Source organism: Siniperca chuatsi, linkage group LG22 (genome assembly GCF_020085105.1).
Source record: "Siniperca chuatsi isolate FFG_IHB_CAS linkage group LG22, ASM2008510v1, whole genome shotgun sequence".
Classification (NCBI taxonomy): domain Eukaryota; kingdom Metazoa; phylum Chordata; class Actinopteri; order Centrarchiformes; family Sinipercidae; genus Siniperca; species Siniperca chuatsi.
In genome coordinates, this window is record NC_058063.1 from 3955475 (window position 1) to 3973544 (window position 18070).

Genomic DNA, 18070 nt, shown 5'->3' on the forward strand with positions numbered 1-18070 from the left:
ATGGAGTTTTCTCAGTTGTCATGGAGATTGTTAGTATTGTCATCACATGAAGTTACATACCGTACATACAGGATGACAATTGAGTCGACCATGGGGTGCGGATGAAAGATCTGGAAAAAGCTAGTAAGTGAACATTGAGTTACTTTTTTTGGGTCAAAAATGTAGTACAGATCGTTTTTCTTTACACATTAGCCTTCCCTTGGCTGCTAAAATCAAATTGATCTTGAGAAGCCACAAGTGTCCCTTAAGATGAACCACTATCCGTCTGGTTTATGGTTAACTTCTATAACATCAGATCTACTGTAAGTAGTTAAACACAAGCTGTACTGTTTGCAGTATGTACTGCTCCAGTGTGTATTGTCTCACCTCGTCTCTGTGGTTCTTGATGGGAAGGCAAAGGATACTCTGGGTTTTGTAACCTGTGATCAGGTCCACCTCAGCATTGAACCTGGGGTCCTGGGGAGACAAAGCATATATACAGAATTCAATCCAACCTTTAAAGCAATAAAATCTGTTTCCAGTAAACACTGTGTGGATGCTACCACTCTACTTGATCAATAAAAGAACTAAGCTACTGAAAAGCTATGTGATTCAGAAAACAGCAACGCTACCACCATGCTACTTAGAAATGTAACGCCGCTACTGCCCAACACTGGGTATCATGTATGTAGCCATCAAGTGCACACAAAGCCAGCCGGAGAGAGTGTTCTAAAACAACTCATGTAGGCTACCTAACGTTTAAAAAAGTACCAGCCATCAGCTTCAGTCCAGACCTCATCTGTATTCAAAGCCACATGAATCCTAACAAAACGGTTCAACCAGCTACACTTGCATAAAGAAGCAGATGTATTCTGTAGTAGCTGCATGCATGCAGCTGTCAAAATTAAGCAACACAAAATTCCACTCTTCTCCAAAACAAAAGCATCACGTACATAGTTCTGTTAGTACTTGGTATCAATCACAAGGAGGCAAAAACCTTCTTTGGTGTGTAAATGTGGAATTGGAGAGAGAGAAGTGGCTGAAGGCATGTTAAGGGCCAGTGGATGGAAAGATGTTTTGTTTAGAGGACTATTCTCCTGTTGGCAACCAGCTGAGCTTTAAACACTCTGCTTCTCTCTGTTCATTATCTTTGCCTTCCAAACTCAAGGGGACTGTGTGTATGTGTGTATAAAACCAGGACTAGCAGAGCAACACTACACCGATTTCACAAAAACAGGTTTGGTATGATATGATATAATGGCTCCTTGCGTTTGTATCACAACAAGATTTCTGTGCATATTCCAGGGTTCTCAATCGCTCTATAGTGACCTTTATCTACCTCAACTGCTGAGAGAGAGGCTTATATCAGAGACAGGCCTTATTCCTCATTTTCTCCGTTTTATAATTATACTTTATCATATTAAGAATAAGAAGCCTCCCTGTTTTCTGTTCTGCTTTTGCTGATGATGCTGTTTACTCTTAATGCAAACTGAGTGGACTAATCCCCAGACTCTGTAATGAAGGATTACATAGCTGTGACAAAAGGTGTAACAATTGACTGTTCACTGAGCCCCCCCCCTCCCAGGTAGTGTTGCCTGCCACTCTTTCCGTTCTGGGTCCTTGATTTCAGACAGAGGCAAACTCATTTCTAGCCAGCGACTGTCGATTTTGTCGGCTGAAATGACAACTGTTGCTTGCAGATTTTATCAGCTGTGGCTAGCTAGCTAACTTAGCTAAAACTAGCTTCATGAGTTGCTCTCCAGCTATCTTTTTACAAACACAGATATGCACAGATTCTTATTATGGCTTGTGGCACGTTCTAGGCCAAAAAAATAGCAAATAAACATAACGTCGGGAAAATACCAGATTTCAAATATTCCAATGTTTAAAAAAAAAAGCTATTTGAAAATCATCTTTTATTGGCCAGTTGACAGTAAACAGTCACTTTAAAGTGACTGATAATTCTCTTGTATAGTTTTTAGCTAAAACGCCCTATTAACATTCCAACGTACACCTAGTGACCAAACCATTGCCTGGTTCACCATGTCTCAGTCTGACACAATCCACAACATCCTTTCACTACAGCAAACCTCACTCCAGAGCAAGAACAACTAGCCCACACCGTTTACATACACAATAATCACCCTCACCAACAGGAACATAGCTTTTAAAACAATTGGTCTCCCCACTCCCAACCTGCCAGCCCTCTCTGACACTGCCACCACTCGCAAAGCACTGGCCATAGCACACAGGGGGTTGTTTCTCATTGCACTGCTAAAGTCAGTGTAATCCAGAGCAGACTAATGGGAAGTTAAAGATCCAATCAGAGAACTGGGGAGTCCCTCAGATGCTGCAGATGGACTTCCTGGAAGCAGTATCAGGTTCTGCAGTAACACACACACACACACACATATACACACTTGCACAAATACAGCCTGCAGCATGTACACTCAGATAATCTAGAGTAACATTGTGCATTAACAGGGTCAGTTAGTGCACAGCATGATACACATTTATACACACACTAATACTGATTTACACACATTTTTATGTGCGCACACCCACACATATGCACGCAAACAGAATTGTGCACGCACACAAACAAGGTGAGTCATTCCAAAACACACACACACGCTCCCACGCGAACCAAAACGTGTACTCACCTGGAAGCACACACAAACACGTACACACATATGAAGACACACACTCAAAACCACACTTGAACCCTCAAGGGCACTCACTTATATACACTCACACACTCACACACTCACAGCAAGCTAATTGGACACAGGTGGACACTCCCATCAGCCACTCTTGTTCTTTATTTGTCATTTTCTCGCCCCATATCCTCTCACGCATCGCTCTCTCTCGCAGTCACATCATCATCATCATCATCATCATCATCATCATCATCTTGTGGTTGGCAGGCAACCAGAGGAAGATACACAGCAGGGAATCTCTCTCTCTCTCTCACACACACACACACACACACACACACACACACAAAGCAAATGATGTCAGACGCAGATGATGCTGTTTTGTGGTCCCTGATGTATGAAGACAAGGAAGTGTCATAATTATTCTTTTTGTAAGATATTTTCATGGCAGTAAGGCAAAAACTGTCGTTAGTTTAGTTTCAAATGAAGGGTCTGCACACAGAAGCACTGGGATCAGGAGCACAAGGCCCTGAACTAAAGGCAGTACATCATCAGTAGGAAGGGGGGCATGTGAGTCATCAGACAACTTGTCTTCTTAGCTGTAAGTAAGTTTAAAAATGTATTGATAATGAGTGTGTTTACATGTGCACTAGTATCCTGGTTATGGTTTGTGCATGTTAACACCATATCCTAGTTTCAGAAATCTGGATACTGTTATTATCATGTATACAGAGATATGAATAACCAGGTTTCTCATGTTCCATGTAAACCAGAGGTTTTCAAGCTGCGAGGCGCCTCCCCAGGGGGCGCAGGAGAGTTGAAGGGGATTCTGGGAGGGAGAGATGTGAAAGGGACAGGTGCTTGCTGGTGTTCTAGAAACAACAGGAGTTTTGTTATTGTAGTTTGGCCCTCTGATTTGGCCTGCTTAATTTCACTTCTTTCCTGTGGCACAACTCAAATGTGAACACACAGACGTGATACACATATTTCTAGATTCAGTGTGATTTACACTTCCCGAGGATATCATTATCCCCAGGTGCATAGCACCCGCGGGGTTACGGGTGTTGTGACAAACAAACTTAATGTTAATGCAAGCTAATGGTGGCTGACCAGAAGTATTCAGATCCTTTACTTAATTAAAAGTACTATACCACCCTGTGAAAATACTCCACTACAAGTAAAAGTCCTGCATTCAAACCTTACTTCAGTAGAAGCATATAAGTATAATACGAAAATGTAGTTAAAGTACTTAAAGTAAGAGTCGTCCCTGTGCAGTAAAACGCTCCTGTCAGTGTTTTATTATATCTGATGTTTCTGGATTCATATTCCTGCTGCATTCATGTGTGTGTTGCATTTTACTGCTGCAGATGTTTAAGGCTGAGCTCATTTTAACTGCTTTATATACTGTTGGGTAGTTTCATCTGCAGCAATGCATCATGGTCTATAAGATCATCACGTGCTTGCAGCGTACCCGTCCTGCGAGAACCACGTATCTCTAAAAAGTCTTCCTGAGCTCAGAGAAACAGCCTGTTTTCAGCTCTGTGACGATGCGTTCTCCAGCTGATCCGAGGGGGGGTTAAAGAGTTTATTCAGCTTCCTCACAAACATTCACAATCACCTGTCATCTACAAAAATAGTAAATAAAGCTGTCAGACAAATGTAAAAAGTAGTATATTGTATATAGTATAAAGTATAACGTTGTAGAAAATGGAAATACTAATTCTTATTGTTTGTTATGCAAGATACGAGGAAAATGAACAATAGAAAAAGGCAGAAGACGATTGACTTCGTTTTCAAGTCAAGCAGTCATGTGAGTGGAGTTACAGTTTAGGCTTGCTCGGTCTTTACTTTGGAAGGAAAGCTTGCAATCTATGATAACAATCATTCAACTTTATAGTAGTACTTTAATTTTGTTCTCTCATTAACGCCGAAGGCGGCAGGGCTTGCGGTGGTCACCTCCCACCCTGGAACCCCCCGCACTTTTAAAATACTGCTCCACCCCTGATGATCTCTGATGGCCACAAATCCGCTTAGAAATCCTAAAAAAAAGACGCTCCTCACAACTGCAGAACTTGCCTGAGAAGTTACAGGGTTTCTTCAGTATCAAAGTAACCCACTGATAGTTGTCTGTTCATCTAAATGTAAAGAAATATATGCGGAAAAACATTGTTGTTTAACTGACTGAATCCATGGCAACATTATACTTCCTGTTTAAAAGGAGGGAGGCGGGCAACGGGGGGCGCAGTTGTTCCGGTTATGTCTGAAGGGGGTCCAACAGTGTCAGACTTTGAAAATCCCTGATGTAAATGCCAGAACCCCAACATGATCAAAAGCAGGGTCGGTGATACTTTGACTGTGTCTCAGCCCAAGCGTGCAATAATACTTAATATTAATAATACTTACTGGATCTCTAGCTCATTACAACAACATATGGAAGTTTCATGTTACAACAAGAAAAGTTTCGTCTCTTAACGAGATACGTTGGTATTGCATGTACGGTACGTTGGTATAACTGTTTTTTGATACAACAATTATATAATAAGAAAAAATGAGAAGAAACGTTTCTTGTTAAAATGGAATTATTTGGTATATAGTAATAACAAGAAAAAAGTCATTAAAACAAGGAAATATCTTGTTATAATGTGAAAAGATATCTGTCTCTCAGATTTGAGCCTCCACCCCATTACGATGGAGGTGAATGGAATTTCATTTAAGGTGGTCACATCGTTGAAAAACGATAATTTTACAAAATCCGTGTAACACCTCTTTCCAGTGTGCCTGTTCCTCACACAGTTTAATGTGTGCATGACGTGGTGACTATCAGCCTCAGTTCCTGATAGTCAAGTTCATGGCTGGTCAAAATACCTGCTGCCAGTTTAGGAAACAGAGAGACAAAGTCCAAAACAGATGCGAAGCAGTGAGGTAATGTTGTCTCGAATCTAACTTCAGTGCTTTCAGGGACTTTGTGGAAACAGCTGCCAACAACTTCAAACAAGACAGAATATCAAGAACAGGACGCTCGAAAATACTTCAAATATGTTTCACTGAGTTGATTTACATTGGAAAAAGTGGAACTGTAAACTTCCACTGTCCAAAGTCTTGACATTTAGTTTGAAATATTATAGGCATTACGGTTTTAACCCTATAAATCTATAAGGCTGTATATGTTCTCTGGTGAATAAAAATATAATGTTTATATATTATATACATTATGAATATATAATATTCACATTGAAATTCATTGTAGAGAAAGATGTTTTTGAGAGTTTAGATGAGGTCACTCATGCAAGCACACACACACACACACACACACACACACACACACACACACACACACTGAAGTCAGACAGATATGACCACATGCATTACAGCCACATACTTGTTCCCTCTCTCCATTTCTTGCTTTCTCTCTGCCACTCTCTACCTCCCTCTCTCTCTTCCACCCACACACACAAACATTGCGCACACATCTGCTTCTTTTTGAAGACACTCATAACTCTTCCAGAGGAAGGTCACACTCAGTGTGTAGCCAAAAACACACACATGCACATACAAAACTCCCACACACACACACACTGATGTGATATTACTACATTCCTGTCCCTTCCATTCCATCCTTACAAATACACATCTTTCACTATCAGATGATCCGATTTTCATCAGTTAATCGGGGAACACTGTTTCAAAGACAAATAAGATGAAAATGTATACAAGTAAAAGTTGGGAGCAGTTAGAGGGGTTAAAGGTCAGGGCTCAACCTGCAGAGGTCACACTGCTGGGCTCCGGTCTGCAGCTAGGGTCAACTCACCTTTTCAGTTTGTTTTATGGTATTGACTGCATTTATATGGCGCTTTTATCCAAAGCCCTGTCCATTTTGCCCTTCGTTCACCCATTCACACACTCCAACGGCACTGGCCTAACCATCACGAGCAATAGGGGTTCACTGTCTTGCTCAAGGAAACATCGTTTCTTCTCTAATTATTATTATTAATCATTTGAAATGAATAGCAATACCTGTGTTAATACTACATTAATAACATTTCCTACAAACCCTGCTGCTACTGTTTGCAGAGGGACTCTTTCACCATGCATCTTCCACTAAGGTTTGATGTTACTTTATTTAAGAGGAAACACTGAAATAATTTTATTTTCATTTTTACACACTTTATTTAAAGGAATAATTCAACCTTTTGGGAAACAGACTTATTTGCTTTCTAAGAGTGAGATGAGAAGATTGATATCAATCTTGTGTCTGTGTGTTAAGTTCGGAGCTGGAGTCAGGGCGTGGTTAGCCTAGCTTAGCATAAAGACTGGAAGCGGGGGGGAAACAGCTAGCCTGGTTCTGTCCAAAGTTAAAAAATATGCCTACCTACAGCTCACTGATTAACATGCTGTATCTCGTTTGTTTAAAATATACATAAACAGAACTGTAAAAATTACAATTTGTGGTTTTCGGAGGAGTTATGTACTGCAACTATTTCTTCTTCTCATCCGCCCTGCTGGTGTTCACCAAGAAATAGTAGTAATAACATATCAGTGGTGACAGATTTCAAAGTCAGGCTGGTTTGATCATTGATTGAAGTGACATTGAGTTGAAACGTGATCACTCAGAAGGTCAGTACTATGAAACTGTCAGGGGTCAAAATGGACCAGACAGCTGCAGCTACTAAGTAAAACAGAAGAATAAGAAGTGTGTGTGTGTGTGTGTGTGTGTGTGTGGTGAAGATGAACCCTCCAGAGGAGCACGCTGACCTACTTGCCCTTCTTTGATCCCCCTGCTCCCCCCTCAAGTCTGTGCTCTGTCAGCAACAATCGCCACATGTACCCAAAGCAAACACAAGTTTCAGCACACACACAAACCACCGCATTACAGGCTTCCCCAGCATCAAGGCTGACTTATGTAATGTTAAAAAACCCAGACAAAACCCTGTGAAGTCCTCACCTCGTAAGCGTTCTTGATATTGAGCGGCTGTCCCGTGGCGGCTACATGTCCCACAATGCCCTTGTTCCACTCTAGCCGGATGGAGCTACTGGAGGACTCCTCCAGTGTTGATCCCTCGGCTACATCGAACAGGCGGCTGACCAAGAACTTCCTGTTGGAGCTGTCCTCGCCCACCTGGGACCACACACACACACACACACACACACACAGCGGCTCAGGATGTGGTCATACGACTGATTCAAAACAGGAAAATAAATGGCAGAGGGAAAGTTGCATGTTGGCTAACACTACAAACACAGCGAAGAAAGGAAAAAAAGAATCTCCTGTAAGAGAACAAGTTGATAATCCAGAAGAGTAATATTCGCACCAACATATCTAATGAAAGTTTGTGTTTCCCGTACAGAAATAAGACATACTATACTGGACATGCTGTTCAAGGTTTTGTTTGTTCAACAGACAAAAAGGGTAGAAGTAAAGCTGTAGTAATCAATATTTTTATATTAATGGATCAAATGATTATGTTTGATGTGAAAGGAAAGAAATATCAGCAGATCTGCAGCCCCCCTCAGCTCCATGGAGCTCTTTTAGTTCTTTGAGCTCATTGTTCTGGTTTTCTGACATACTAACTCTGCTCTCATCATCTTGGTTGCAGCAGCAGCAGTCAGCTGTTTTAAGCAAACAATTTGGAAGCCACATTTCAGAGAAGGACCCCATATAAGAAATGAACTGAAGTCATATACAGTGTGTTGTAAAATATACAATTTGTGTACTTTATATATGAACATACTGTACAATGTTTTCAGAGAAAATACTTTAACGCTGCCATAATCAATAATTTTCTATAAACAAAATGATTACTGTAATGTGAAAGGTGTCGCTAATAGTGATGAATCCACAGAGAGTTATCACCAAACTCTGCAGTTGTCCTCAGCTTTACAGAGCTTTTTAGCCTTCAGCCATTGTTTTGGTTTTACCACCTTGTTTCCAGCAGCAGCAGCTGTTTCAGCTAAGGAGCTCTGATGAAGCCGCTGAACACGAGCTGCTCAGCAGCGGACAGCAGGCAGGCTCGGTCAGAGGCTCGCTGCTGAACACAGCGGAGCGCTAAAGAAACAGATATTTTTCTCAGGAGATGGTGAATATTAGCCCTTTTAATGGAAGACATGTTGACATGTCACAGCAGGAAAAGCACAGGGGTAAATAATCAAATGAATGATGGCTGAATACCATTTAGCTGCTTCAGTTTAAGGCTCCTGGTATTGTACATGCTGGCTCACTGTCACAGCTCAGTGGCACACTTGAATAGAACAGAGCCATCGTTAATGTTATTAGTAACTCCTGTGCGTTTCCTACTCTGAAAAGGCAAAATGTCTGCTGTGAAAACGGTCCATTGTTTTTACATTCATGAGGTGGTCAGAAACAACTCTAAATTATTAAAGCTGTTTTTAGCTTATTCCATTACCCTGCGGTGAGCAAGAAATGACTTAATGTAGCTTTGAGAAAAGAAACACAGAGAACTCTGTAATGCATGGTTTAATGCGTTCTTCATTTATCATGTTGAGTTAAGTGAGTAAGTCAGGCTTAAGCCCCATTCGGGGTTAACAATTTAATGGGAGGTGGGTTATCAAATATTTGCCCCCCTCCTCAGTAATTAAGTCATTATTTCACATTTTAGCCATTTTAGCAGGTTTAACAAATTATTTCATATTATTATTAATACTAGTATTATTAGATTAATTACAGTAATTGTATTATTTACACAGACAGGTGCAAACCACTCAAATGACTTTTAATGCATCTATGCTTTCCCAATGAGAAATGAACTGGAGTGTTAAATTCGTGTAGCTCACTACATATAAAATAAGCTATAGAAAGGCAGGACAGACTGGCACTAACAGGACAGACTAACTTCAGTTTGTCAGGTAAAACACTTTCAGAGACTCGACTCTCTAACAACTGGAGCTTTTCACATCAGGAGTTTGAGCGAGAGCTGAGATGTGAGCATGTTGTGGTTGAAATGAGTTTTTAAAAGATGTTAGACCAGCACCAGATATACTGTAGAGGCCTACGTCTCCGTGCTCCAGTTAAACCAGGTAGAATGATAGCTTGACCCACAGCCCTTTCCATTCCTACCAGGAACAGTGAGTAGCGGTCTGCAGCGATCAACTCGTTGATGTGGAGGAAGATCTTGTGGCAGAGTGCTGTCACGTCCAGATGACTCGACACATCCTTCACCAGCTCCAGCAGCCTGGTGCAGCGGTCACCCCCGCTGCCACTACCCGCCCTGCTACATCCACCTCCATTACCTCCCCCACCAACACCACCCTCACCCATCACTGAGCCCCAGAGTGAGTCAGTCCCGCGGTCAGCGTCACTCAGAAACGTCAGAGAGCCCTCAGAGTCTTTAACCACGATGGGTCTGAGTGGGCGGTCGAACTCTGACGCGGAGATTTTGCGAGTCGGGGTGCCGGGGGCCGGGCTGGGGACCGTGGCCGGGGACGGGCAGCGGTTGTCCAGGAGGCTGAGGGTGGGCGGGAGGATGGTGGGGGCAGATGGGGGGCCAGGGTCTGTGGAGGACTGGTGGGCCCGCTGCTGTGGAGGATTTTCTTTGGAGGCAGATGGCGGGATGGAGTGGACGCGCTCAGCGAACCAGGAATTCACCATCTCCCTGTCGAAATAGAGAAAAAACGGTATCAGACACTGTAACGGCTGTACAGACACAGTATGACAGTTACAGGTGTACTGTAGGTTAGTGTCAGGAATAATACCACCTGATTACATGTAGTTCACAACTAACAGACCTTATTATTGAAGACTAGACACCTTTTACATAATGAATATTTCCACCAACATACACAGACCTAAGTAAATACACAAGACAACACACTGGTTGACAGGTAGACAATGAACAGAGTTGCGCTGCTGCTCAACCCCACAAATTCTCATCTGTTCCTGCACCAAACCAAAAACAGACATCTATCAAAAGCAGTTTGCCTAGCTACTTTATGCTGCAATTTACAGCCACATGAAAAGACAAAGACACAGAGGAAAAACGCCAAATTTGGATGAGACGGTGGATGGAGCAACGTGGGCAACAAGGACAGCAAACTCTGTAGAGAGAGCAGGCGGTGAAACACCTTCATAAGAATGAAATAACTGCTGTTACCATTTGCTTGCCATTTTCAGACATTTTTAAAAATGTATTATTTTTCCGGCTCACACATTTGATGTCGATGGTCCCCATTCCAGTTGTAAAATCCTCACATGCTTAAAATGAATCTTAATGACAATGACAGGCTGAGACTGGTTCCAACAGCAAACAACTGCAATCCTTAAATCTTGTTTGTACCCAGCCAAAGGTGGTGTATCTAGAGAAGGGTGTTTACATACTCACAACACCTCTAATGGCTACCTTAGGATATCCAAAGTTCTTCTTGTCTGAAAGTTTTCAGTGCAATTTGGCTCTGACACTAGTTTTATTGAGGTCAGAATTAGGGTTTTAAAGCAAGATCTGCAGAACAGCTGTCACTGTGGCCTCAAGCGGCAACTACAGGATAATGGCACATTGAATTTCCCTTCATTTCCCAAGATTCTCTTAAGTAAGTTGCTTTAAAGCTGCAATAATCAATATTTTAATACGAACAAAGGATCAAATAACTATGCATACTGTGAAAAGTGTTGCTCATAGTGTCAAACCCACAGATAATTATCACCCAACTCTGCAGTTCCCCTCCGCTCCATGGAGTGTTTTAGCATCTTTCAGCTCTTAGTTTTGGTTTTACAGCTCACAGCTTTGCTGTTTCGGTTCCCTCTCACCGCTCCCATCAGCCTTGTTTCCAGCAGCAGCAGCTGTTTTCAGCCAAAAGCTCTGCTAAAGCCACTGAACACGAGCTGCTCAGCAGCAGACAGCAGACAGACACAGTTAGAGACTCGCTGGTGAACATAGTGGAGCATCTAGCTGCTAAAGAGCCAGCTATGTTTCTCAGGAGTTGGTGGAGACCAAACACAGAGCTAACAGAGAGCGAATATTGGACTTACATTCATCAGGTGGACACAAACATAACTCCAAATGAATGCTCATGTTGCTCTGTGTCTGCTGGAGGTGGAAATAGGCAACTGTTTGCTAACAAGTTCAACATATCAACATAAAAGGTGATGATATGTCAGTGTTGTATTTACAGCTTGTTGCGCTTTCCAAGTGGCCAAAAGCAGGAAACGACAACCATGTCTCCTGGTGAGAAATGGAGCGTTTACTTCTTGTTTGCTGTAAAACCACTAAAATGGAAATTTCTGTGACATGCTAACACACAGCATAACTGTAGCAGAAGAAGAGTAAATAAAAGTGACTCAGTTGTGTCAGTCACACAGCAATATCTATCTAAAGTTTGCTAACAGTAGCTAACATTAGCCACTGTAAGCTAATGGTCACACCAGACCAAGTGAGGCTGCTGCAGAAAACCCCTGAGTGTACTGAATTGATCAAAGGCGTGTTTGATTGCTTGGAAAGTAAAACAGTTAACCTCAGGTTTGGAGAACATCTTTGTAATATAAAGAGTCCGGTCTAGACCTGCTCTGTAGGAAAAGGGCAATGAGATAACTTCTGTTATGAATTGGCGCTATATGAATAAAATTGAATTGAACTAAATTAATGGTTACTGCTAAAATATTTGCTAAAAATATGCTACTAAGTTGCGAGAGCAAGCTAACACGAAACTTTGTGTTAGTGACATTGGGCAGCTCTCAGCAGTAATAACAGCAACAATACAGCAAACGTGGGCACTGATGACACACAACTGACCATTCTGCAAAATGTTAAAAAGAAATGTAAAAATAAAAATCATTTTTGTAGGTAACGTGTAATCGTGGGTAGTAAAAGTTGACTGTTTTCATTTAGCCTGTATGTGCTGAAACCCCTTAAAGTGCCTAATGTGGCTCTTTGCTGGAACAAATCTATTGTGAGTGTGAGTGTGAGTGAGTGAGTGAGTGTGAGTGTGAGCAGTAAATTGGATGTGATTACGGAGAAGCTCTCTAGTCAGCTAACACACATTGTCTAATCAACTCCTACAACACAAACACAAACACACACACACACACACATTTTCAAGCATACTCTTCTTTGCTTCGGCTCTAGTTTTCAAACACGCTGAAGGTCATGTGACTCATTCTGGTGTTTTCACGCCAGTCCAAGGGTCTGTTCACCTGAGTGGAAGGCCAAAACCGAGGGAAGACGGTAACAGGCGCTGGCCGTGAAATTAACCATGGAATCTTGGGCTCCGAGCCAGGCAAATAAAACCTGGAGAGCCACAGAGAATGGGCTGTTATCTGACTGCAGTGTGTCACAGCCTGTCAGGTGGAGTTCTGCTTACTCCATCTCCCATTGAGCTGCCTGCCTCCCCACAGAGCCCACCCTAATGTATCCAGGGGAGGTGTGGCTGAATCAATACCGCTCTAAGAAATGCCTCTCAACCAGAACGGCAGAATGGCTGATGTGTGCAACCCTCTTGCGCCGAGCCAATCAACTTTTTTGCTTTCGTAATGCGGTCAAAAACAGCAAGAGAGGGGGAAAGTCCTCTGACAATGCTTTTTATGGAAAATATTTAGAAATTGAGATGGGATTGAGATAGTCTGTGTTGCAGTTATTGGATGAAAAGAAAACTAAGTGAAGTTGCCATGGTGGTTTAAGTGGATAAATGGGTCTGAAGGGGTTTGTCACTAAAACAAACACAGAACTAAAGCGTCTTGATGAAGTGCCACCATGCTGACGAAATGCCCAGATATGCCTGCTGCAAAAAAATGCCTTATATAGCTCCTTCTGCCGGAGAAAGACTGGTTTGGAATCTGTGTTTGCGTAAGAAATTAAATGGCTAATTTGCTCCTAGCCATGCTCTCTGCGGTCTAAAACAGGAAGCTGCAACAGAAAACACATCACTTCATTTAAGGCACAGGCACCTATGTGGAAGGCTTGTGTGATTATCACCAAGGACCTATTTAACAGTATGCACTGACAATTAAACAGAATCATTGGCAGTAAAGGTTAATGATTAAAGGTTCCCTGTGTAACTCTGGAGCTGTTACTGATTGTGAAGTGGATGGTGAAATGAAATCCAGCTACGCTGTGAGGGGAACGGGCTGCAAAAGGCGCAGAGAGAGAGAGAGACAGTGTGAACCAGCTCTGCAGGTAGAGACCTGAGCAGGGACACAAGGTTTCCAGGTCAGGATGGACCACAAAGACCCACAGTCACTTCTACTAGAGAGGACGTTTACTGTTAGATATGATCAGTGCAGGGTTATATAGTCAGAGGCAAAGTGATACCAATAATAAAAACAATCTAAACTCTTCCTGATTGGCTGTGGGGCTGCGCACCACAGCAAGCAGAGTGTATTTGCAGAGATTCCCTCTGGAAACTACACTCACATTCACCAGGCTGCACATAAACAAAGCAAGTCAGGTTCCATGTCCACACTCTTCCTCTCCGTCCCCTTCTACTGTACCTTGACGCCTTCCTGATAAAGTAGGAGTGGGTGAACTCCAAGTGGTCGTCCAGCCACGCTTCCATCCTCTCGCTTTCCGGGGAACAGCAGTCCTCCATGGCGCAAAGGCGACAACAGAGTCTCCCACTGTGAGCTGTACTGATGTACCGTCTACATCTACACACGGACGGCCCGGTACCGAATAATGTATGCGGAGAAAAAGACAGAAGTGCTCCGGGGCCGGTCGGTCGGTCGGTCGGTCGGTGCGCGCGGATCCTGAAGCGGTGACTGTGCGCTTCCTAGTTGGTGAAGCGACTACTGGAGGACTGGAGAGAGAGCGAGAGAGAGAGAGAGAGAGCGCAGCAGCAATAGGCTACCCCCTCTCACCCTTATGATAAAGGACGCTGCAAATAAACAAAAACATAGAGACAATATAGCAGATAGAAATATTATACAATGCAGGACACTGTGGACACCCGGTCCATATGGGAATATACTAAAAAAATAAAACGTCCCAATGGGTGGTATTTGTTATTTGATACCATTTTTTAATTCAATGTACTTTATTGGAATGACGTATAAATACACATGTGTTGCCAAAGCATATTAAGGAAAACAGTGGATAAACGGAAAAACAATGATGGTTATAGCCCAATACAAACTGGTTATTTAATTAAACCTTTTTGAAGTGCAAGGATCACTCCAGTGATTTAGTATTGCACTTCCATAAATTGGTGGATTTACAAGACACAGATTAAAAAAGGAATGGTTAAAATCGACACAGCAGACTCCGAGATATCCTGACTTTTAGTCCGGGTCATGCTCCAAAAACGCTGGGTCCTACATTTCCCATAATGCAACTCCATAGTGTATTTTCCTTAGACGCATCCTTCCTGGTATTTAGGATGTCTTTCAAACTTTCAAACTCCACTTCCTGGGGTTGTAATGCAGGCTTTGTGTTATCACTACGGCATCCTCGGGTTATTTACTCAGACTGGACAAAGCTCCAGCAGAGCCACAGAAGAGTACAGCTGTTTACGCAGGCTGAGTAGTACTGTTCATGTAAGCTAATTTTCATGTGTAAAACTGGTGACGTGCCCCTTTAAAGAGAATATCTTGTGAGGCTTCAGTCTGATTGTGCAAATGCATTCCTGTCAGATACAGTCCTGTCAGTGTTAAACATTAGGCATATTAGATATGGCATTCAAGACAGTTGGATGTAGCTTGATAGGTTGTCATCTGTCTGTCTCTCTCTCTTTCCATTGTGGGAAGGTTAGGAGGATGTTCCCATATGGTCAAAAAGTAACATTCTCACACATTCCCAAAGTAAAGATTTCTTGTGGTCAAAGATTTAAATAGTTCCTCGTTTTTATGCATTACAGGGAGCTTATATGATCTTCTGTGGAGGTATTTCAGGGTATTTTCAGTTCCTTGACACTGTTTACAGAACGAATGAAGGTTATGTACAGACCTTCTGTTAATGTTCATATGTCCATATCAGAAGCTCAGGGTAGAGTTTTTTACTGGCCTAAAACTGAGACCGTAGCCCGGCACATACCCAGGTTTTTAAAACCTGACCCTACTGAACATGACTGGTCCTGCCAAATTTGAGACCTCAATCCAACCACAGACCCCAAGCTTTACACAACAAAATCGTCCAAACCCAACCCGAAACACGATATTTTGACTTTTAGTACAACCGAATGCTGAACAAGACATTTTTAGGCGACCAAAATGTTACAATTCACTTTCATGAACTGAAAACACACTGTGAAAGGGTCAAAGGTCTAAGACGAAAACACGACAACAGCAAATCAAGTTCACAGCTGTTTTAAATGTATTAAGTGCCATGGATTCGCACTGCTGTGCCTCTATCCTGGTGTATCTCCTAGCCCTAAAGAATACCTGCTTTATCGTCGATTTGACTCTAAATGGGACCATAATTTACAAAACCAACATCATGCTGTATTGAAGAAGACTTGAAACTAGCGATTGACACCATAAACTCTTTAGGAAAGTGTTTGCTGAGGAAATAAATCAAGTGAGCAGTAGGGTCATTTTCTCATAGACTTCTATACAATCGGACTTCTTTTTGCAGCCAGTGGAGTTGGACCGTGCTGATCATTAGAAAGAATGCAGGTTTAAGGCGCTTCTGCACTGGCTTCACTTTTCAGACCCGGAGGTTGCCACTTAAAAAGTATGAAGCTATAATTTAGGTTTTTTCTTAGCTAGGCTACAGCATGTAGTCTAGGTCACTCTCAATCAGGACCCTGGAGGCCACCAGCCTTGCATGTGCCTTTAATAAGCACAATGTGGACCAGTTCTTCACCAACTGGTATTACCACTGTCCACAAACCAAACAAGGTGGTAGCCAGGAGAGGCTACAAGCAGGTGGGGTCTTTTCATCTGCCGAGAGGGGAATCCTGGTCATGGGTGGATGAGGGAGGAGCATTTTCTGGACTTCCTAAAACATTCTGTGGCACACACAAGGTGCAGCAGAGAAAGACCATGCCTCCTGCTCCTTGACAAAAACAGCTCCCACCTGTCGGTTGATGGGCTGAACTGTGCCAAAGAGAATGGAGTTGTGATGCTATCATTCTTCCCCCCCCCCCCTCATTGCTTCCACCACCTGCCGCCCCTGGATCTGTCTGTTTATGGCCCACTGTAGAGGCACGTCAACACTGCCTCATCTGCCTGGATGTTGAGTAATCCGGTAAAAACAGTGACCATTCATGACATACCAAAAATTGTAGCTGCAGCCTTCCCCCTTGCTGTAAACTTGGTCAACATTTAGTTAGGCTTGCGGGGGAGTGGTATATATCCCGTCAACAGGGAAGTGTTGTCCAAGTCAGCATTTGCTCCTGCCTGTGTGACTGACCGTCCAAATTCTGACCCCAGCACAGCTGCAGATTTGAATACCCCGTCACCAGAACACAGAACAGGGCACCTCACACACCGCAATCACAGGCCAACACTACTGTGCCTCTCCCTTCAGAATCATCCACTAACTCTGGACGCAACAGAGCTACTCCAGAGCAGCTGAGGCCATTCCCAAAGGCTGGACCCAGGAAGAAGACCAGAAAAAGAAAAACAAAGACGAGTTCCATCCTCACCGACACCCCAGTGAAGGAGAGGATTGAAAAAGAAAAGGCAGCCACTCAGCAGAGGATGAAAAAAATCCCTGTTCTCAAGCTGAAAAGATCAAATTTACAGCATCAACAAAGACAACCAAGAGAAGGAAGAGACAGGAAAGAGTCAACGTCAGATGAAGATGAATTTTTCTGCTTGGTGTGTGGAGCCCTTCTCAAGCAGCCGCACCAAGGAGACATGGCTGCAGTGCATCCTGTGCAAGCAGTGGGCACACCTCGACTGCCTGTGTATATCAGTTAGAACTGTGTCACCGATAGTGAGTGACTATAAGGATGAGTTGAGTATTATTGTTCTTTGTATTGTTCTTTCTATTGTTATATAAGGATTAAAAAATGCACTTATAGAAATGCACTATTAAGGATACAGTTTTTGAGGGATTCAAATGAAAGTAAAAAGTGCGATGACCAACCCTGTTCTCCTCCTACATGTGTCATAGGAATATTCCAGTTATGATTTTCGGTTAAAGTGTCTATATATTTTGAATTCTTCTCTACAGTAACCCTCTGATGATAAGTATTTTAGCAGTTGCCTTTCCTATGCAATAATCTCAACAAACTCTAAAATCCCTAATGAAATGAAAGCAGTCACGACGTGGTTAGCCTAGCTTAGCTTAAAGATTTGAAGCATGGGGAAACAGCTAGCCTGGATCTAAAGAGAAAAAACACACCAAATACATCTTCCAATACCTCCACAGATACAACCTGATAATTAGCGAGCTTTACAGGAGTTGTTGGATTATTTCTGAACTTTGTACAGAGCCAGGCTAACTGTTTTTCCCTGCTTCCCATCTTTAAGATAAGCTAGCTTAAACACACCCTGACTCCAGTTACGTACTTAACACACATACATACCAAAAAAACTTAATTAGTGTTTT

General features: G+C 42.6%; 1 protein-coding gene across 3 annotated transcripts in view; it reads right to left on the minus strand.

Annotated features, from left to right (window-relative positions):
• Positions 1-18070, minus strand: part of pde5ab (phosphodiesterase 5A, cGMP-specific, b) — a 119393-nt gene that overhangs the window by 75354 nt on the left and 25969 nt on the right. For 2 of the 3 annotated variants that reach the window (XM_044182835.1, XM_044182834.1), the window contains exons 1-4: positions 14068-14372; positions 9709-10243; positions 7579-7752; positions 367-456 (exon numbers count right to left, since the gene is read on the minus strand). In XM_044182835.1, the coding sequence (XP_044038770.1) occupies positions 367-456; positions 7579-7752; positions 9709-10243; positions 14068-14165 (897 nt within the window). In that variant the 5' untranslated portion in view covers positions 14166-14372. Of the gene's footprint in view, positions 1-366; positions 457-7578; positions 7753-9708; positions 10244-14067; positions 14373-18070 lie in introns of those variants that run through there. The other variant, XM_044182836.1, reaches the window with a different exon arrangement.